This window comes from Macadamia integrifolia, chromosome 5 (genome assembly GCF_013358625.1).
Source record: "Macadamia integrifolia cultivar HAES 741 chromosome 5, SCU_Mint_v3, whole genome shotgun sequence".
NCBI classification, from domain to species: Eukaryota; Viridiplantae; Streptophyta; class Magnoliopsida; order Proteales; family Proteaceae; genus Macadamia; species Macadamia integrifolia.
Genome location: NC_056561.1, coordinates 22,966,031 through 22,972,265, shown reverse-complemented (window position 1 = coordinate 22,972,265; position 6,235 = coordinate 22,966,031). Strand labels below are relative to the sequence as shown.

At 37.7% G+C, this 6,235-nt stretch overlaps 1 protein-coding gene across 1 annotated transcript in view; it reads right to left on the bottom strand.

Moving 5' to 3' along the window:
* Window positions 1-6,235, bottom strand: part of LOC122077816 (transcription initiation factor TFIID subunit 1) — a 60,759-nt gene that overhangs the window by 38,415 nt on the left and 16,109 nt on the right. The window contains exon 6 of the mRNA XM_042643712.1: window positions 4,366-4,502. Coding sequence (XP_042499646.1) covers window positions 4,366-4,502 — 137 coding nt within the window. The remainder of the gene's footprint in view (window positions 1-4,365; window positions 4,503-6,235) is intronic.

Genomic DNA, 6,235 nt, shown 5'->3' with positions numbered 1-6,235 from the left:
AAAAAGAATATACAAGGGGGAAACGGGGTGGAGGGAGAGGCTAAAAATCAGCCAAGAAAAGAAGAACAAACCCATCACAGTGTTTGGGAGTGGGGAAGAGACAATCCAATAACCAAGAGAAGGGTAACAAAACCATCACGCGAGGGGTGTGGGAGGGGGAAGGACAACAAGATGGAAGAGGGAAGACCCCAAGACACAACAATAAGCTTGTTCCTTGGGGAATCCCTAACACTGCGAGGGTGGAGAGAAGCAAATTTAGACCTAATATCAAAATATATAGCATTCCAAACCATTAAGCATTATCCATTTATACTAGGTAAAATGCCAGACAGATGCATTCATTAACAAAGCAATAGCATACACACCAAATAGGAAGTTGTGTGGCAGATAACAACATCAAAAGAAAGCAGCCATATTCTCCCTCCCATAGGGTTGGAGTATTTTTTTTTTATTATTTAAATAAAATAGAAATACAAACTAGAAAGTTCCATCCTGTGCATACAGAATATTAGTGCTCCTAACCGCAGTTTTGTTTCGCATTGCTGTATTCAGCTTAAAAGAAGAGGGGAAAAAAAGATTCTCCCATAGTTTGGTTTGGCTTGGGTTGGTCACTTGTGAATCAGTTTTCTCGTTTGAACCAAAACCCTGAGGTTTCAGAATTTCCAGGTTTCCTGGTCACTTCATGAATCTGAAGATCAATCCAGATTTTGGTTCGATATGGAATCTTTATCATCAGTTTATTTTATTATGAATACGATAGTGGTTGGCTGGACTAGGGACTCTCCAAATCCAGCCATAGTTGTTATTTATCATTCAGATATTAAGTCTGTTTAGGACTCCGAAACAAAGCGTGCGGCTGGGAGGAGTTCCGTTCTTAGATTTGGTTACTACTTTAAGTTTCCTAATTAGCTTAAAGTTTAAACTTCTCCAAGCAGGCTGGTTGATGGGAGGAGATTTCCTTGTCAGTTTAAGTTTTGCTTTTCTTCTGGATTTCTGAACCTTGCGTACTTCACTTGAGAGTTGAGACTGGTTTGACAAATTTTTGGTTACACAGAAGATGAAACTTAAGTTGAAAGAATACAACATGAAACTCGAGCCCCAAGTATGCTATGGCTGGCTTTCCAGTCTGGATGATTACTTTGACTAGTTTACCTTGACAGAGGAAATAAAACTGAGACTTGTGCGAGCTAAACTGATAGTGCCAGCAAGGAAATGGTGGAGATCCTATAAGTGCAGACTACAGATTCGTGGTACAGCACCTACCACATGGGTCAGAGATGAAGGAGGAATTGAAGAATTACTATATCACCCCTTCCCCACATTCAGAGCTCGGCTGCTCAACAAGCAGCTTATAACTTGAAGAGTACATGGAACGGTTTGATGCTCTCATCTCACGCACAGGGGTCGATAAACATGATATCTAGTTAGTCTTGTAATTCAAGTCAAGCCTGAATCCCGAGATTCAGAAGGAGCTTAATGTGCATGATGTATATGACATACAAGACTGTTTTCAGAAAGCTCTACGGGAAGAGGAGAATTGAAAGACTCCCACAATTATGAAGACACCAAGGAATTGGGTGCAGTTGAGGTTGAAGAGGTTGAAGCATCGGTGGAAGAAGACGATGACACGTTTGGGAAAAACTCTCAGGACATTCCACATGAGACTATGACCAATACAGATATCATTGATGTGGAGGTCATTGAGTTTGCGATTCCAACTAAATTCTTTGAAGAGAGAGCTCCCAGAGTTGAAGATTTTATTCCTTACATCTATGCACAACCAGAATTTGGTGAGGGAGGCTGCTATCCCACATGTTGTTTCCCCCACATCTGCCTAAACCCAAGGGTCAAGTTTTTTTCAAGTCGAGGAGAGTTGATACAGTAATCAGCTAGAAGGATGAGGAAGAAAAGATTCTATTGCGGTTTGGTTTGGTTTGGGCTATGTTGGGCTGGTTCAACTGTGAACCAGTTTTCTGGTTTGAACCAAAACCCTGAGGTTCCAGAATTTCCAGGTTTCCTGACCACTTAAGGAATCTGGAGATCAATATAGCTGTGGGATCGTTTTGGAGCCTTATGTTTAGTTTATTATGTTATTAATGTGATAGTATTGGGCTTGATTAAGGACTCTCTAAGTCCACCCTTAGTTTGAACCAGTATTCTGGTTTGAACCAAAACTCTGTGGTTCCAGAATTTCCAGGTTTCCTGGCCACTTCAGGAATCTGGACATCAATATAGCTGTGGGATCGTTTTGGAGCCTTATGTTTAGTTTATTTTGTTATTAATGTGATAGTATTGGGCTTGATTAAGGACTCTGTAAGTCCACCCTTAGTTTTCCTGTTTTCATCCAGTTATTAAGTCTGTTTAGGACTCCCAAACAAAGCCACGGCAGGGAGGAATTTCCTTTTCTGATTTGGTTATCATTTTAAGTGGCATAGTTTAAACTCTTCTAAGTAGGCTGGTCGATGGGAGGAGATTCACTTGTCAGTTTTTTTTTATTATTATTATTTTATTCCTGAACCAATCAGGTTTTCAGTCTTAGAATCAGTTATAAAAAAAAAATGTCCAACGATTTAATTAATGAAAGAAGCTTTTGCTTTATCAGTTCTGTGAGAATCAGACAATATTTTTCCGTGAGATGCAGTATGGTCTGGTGGGTGCCAGGAAAACCTCGCTGTGATGCCAAGTCTGTGATTAAAGTGTGACTCCTGAATCAGTTATCTTCTTATCTTCTTTTATTTTCGCCTATTCAATTAACCAGGTCAGTAGTAATATTCTCTTTAACTCCTGCACAAGATTATTCTTCTATTAGCTTATTCTGTTTTTCTCTCAAGTCTAATTATATCCTAACAGTTATAACTTCTCCTGAGTTTACTTCAAGTTCTGTTTCAATTCCCGAGTCCAAAATCTGATCTTTCCAGTCGATTTCTGAGAAACTATTTCAGCAAGGATTCAAAATTTCTGAAATTTCAGGAATTGTTTTCTGTTTTTGTTACTAGTTCTGTTACTGTTATCACTTATCAGTAAAGCTCCTACCAAATCAATTCTAGATTCGATCTTAAAAGACCTTTTTTGAATTCTGAGTTTTCTGCCTATCGAATTCTATGAACTACTAGTATCCTACCCTAATCAGGAAACCCTGATAACTCTGAATTCAGACCTTGGATTGTTTTGAAATTTTATTAAGACATTCTGCCTGCAAAACCTGACCTTCGACCAGAACATTGGCCTAGTCAGACTTATTTCTACAGAGATAGAAAATTTCTCTGTTGCCTGGTTCATAGTTCCATCCCTGCAATTCTGATTTTCAGTTCGTTTTCCAACCCTTATCCCATTAGGTGACTTGGAATCCCATCAACTGAGATTCACAAACACTTGGAAATTTGCACCTGTTGTCCAAGACAACACATTTCAACAATGGAAGCAACTTCATGATGGCTGTCATTTCATAATTAGATGTGTTAGATAATTTTATAGTTCTTCATTCCTATGACATATTTCTATTGCTTCTTGTGTATTCTAGGTCTAAATTTTATGTATAATAGATTATGTAATGTAAGTGAAAGGATACAACACGCTATGGTATACACTAGCAACATGGGTCTGAAACCAAACAACCACATTGAGCGGTTCCCCCCCTCACCATTTTTTTGCATCTTATAATTCAAATGTGTTTTGTGTTTAAATAGGGAGTCCCTAAAGTTCCATGCTAAATATCAACCATTTAGGGCAAATTTTGGCCATTTCTGTGCATTAAATCTACCAGGTTTCGCCCCATCTCGATAATTTTACCGAAATGTTTAGGCCTTGGCAAGGGTGAACCTCTACCCCCCCCCCCCCTTTTTTTTCTCTTAAGGTTGCTAATCCAACAGTCTGAAAGGTTGTGGTGAAAAAAAAAGAACAATGTTTGAATGCATTATATGACATGTAAGAGTCACTTGAGTAGAGCACAAGAACACATCAGAAATAGTGTTTAAGCTTCAAGCACCATGAAAAATAGGTTTCAGGTCTGAGATTGCTGCAAGAGATTCAAATAATGCAATATTTTTTAATGAAGAAATGAAGAAAATGGCATAATCAAAAAGTTAGAGAAACAATTAAAAATTTAGTAAAATTTTACCAAATCAACAATATTAAAAATAAATGTTGCAACATCACAAAAAAAATGCTGCCACACTACTAAATGTTAAAAGAAATTGAGTCAGTAACTGGCTCATATGGTTACCACTACTTGAAAAATAAAAGAACATGGTTAATTGATAAGCCTGTGCCAATCAACTTATTTGTCTTCAGGGGGTGTGATCCACAACCTAACTGGCTTATCAACATTCATCCATAAAAGATAGAAGTAAAAATAAGTAAACGAACCTCCTGAAAATCCTCGAAGTCAACATCCAGATTTTCAGCTTCAAAAGATTCAAGTGAAGGGACATTATTCTCAGGAGACTTCTCTCCCTCAGGTAGTGACAATTCAAGAGACTTATCTTGTTCAGCACCTTGCTCACCTAAAAGAACAGAAATTAGTAAAAGTTGTAATAAACCAATAAAAATTATCCAAAAGTAGCAAACAAATAGATTGTCTAAATTTTAAATGCTTACGATATCAAAAAAATAATAATTAAAGAAAGGGAACCAGAAAGCTAAAAAAAGAAAAATCATCATTATAATCAATTCCTCGCACATTTTCAAAATGATTGAATTACAGAGGACCTCAATTAAATGCCTATTTTTCATATGTGCAAGATCACTAGTGTATTTCCGCCCTGCAAATTTCTTCACATAATGGAGGTACTACGGCATCCAATGGATGGAAGATGGGTTACAATCCTCGTCTCTGCTCCATTTTTCATTTCATATCTATTTCAGCCCAATATAACTTTTTTGTCTTTATTTTCATTCTTCCCTATGTAAAAGGCTGGAACATTCTCCCCTCCCCCCATTCCCATTTGTAACAACCCCCAGCGATAAAATAGAATGAATTAAATTTGTTTGATTTGATAACCATAGGTGGCTAGTTCTCCCCCCCCCCCGGTTGCAAAAGATCAATATCTCTTCCCTCTCCTCTCTCCCCAATTGATCTGATCACTCCCTCTAAAGATGTCTTTCTTCTCTCTTTGGACAGGATCCTTTTCTCTCTCTCCATCATTGCTACAGCAACTGTATCATGTTATGAGGTAAATTCAGATCTATTAGTGGGGCTGATATATTGCACAACTAGCGGGGACCCATTAAAAGTTTTTTGCCTCTGAAATACCACATCGAATGTAGATATTTCAGAGGATCAACTTTTTCAACTCCTTCAACTCAGAAAAGAGAACTAAAAGCCAAACGATCTTAAACAATAAAACATATGTTGTCAATGAAGATTACAGTAGAATATGTTCCAGCTGTTTCTGTACCAGGAATGGTGTTTATGTGACACATTGGTGCCAAACACATTTCAGTGTGAAAATTACCAGAATGGCACAAGTTGGCATACATTTCTAGAACAGTTCTGCCACCCAAACAGGGCCTTCTCTTTCTCGAATGCCATCTGTGACTGTAAGAACATTGAAAAATAAATACTGTCCAGCCATTTCCATTGAAGCCAAACCTTCATTGCAGATAATCACGGATTACAAGTCCATGTCTTTACTTTATATCGGAAGGAAAATTTACCCAGCACTTGGGCATGCAAGGAAGGGAAGACACCCGCCACAGGAATAAAGGAATAATATGCATTTATTTTCAAAAAAGTACTAACCCAAGGATGACTAACCACAAGAAACAATATCTTGCAGATGAATGGGGAAGATAGGTTCACAAAGGTTCCTTCATCTATCTTTTGCTTTTATCCTAAGGTCCAAAGACTTAATATACAAAATCATTCATCCTTGTAACACTGGGAATCTCCTCTCCTTCTCTCTCCAATGATGGCTTTCATGGATTTCATCTCCAACAGGTTTGCCCTGATTCGTACTCTGCTGAAAAGTTCCTTGTGTGATATTTCAGTTTAGGGCTTTCAATTTCCTTCTAAAGCATAAGCACCCTAGACATGGGCTCGCTATGCCAGAATTGTTAATTAAAAAAAAATTCATTCACATGGGAAGATTATCGCAATGAATCCCCCCATAAAAACGATAAAATAAAATAAAAACAATACCAACCTCATGCCACTATACCTACTGACCTACATATACACATACTCAATTTTTTGCCCCAGTTTTCAGCATTCTAAATGATTTACCAATAATTAACA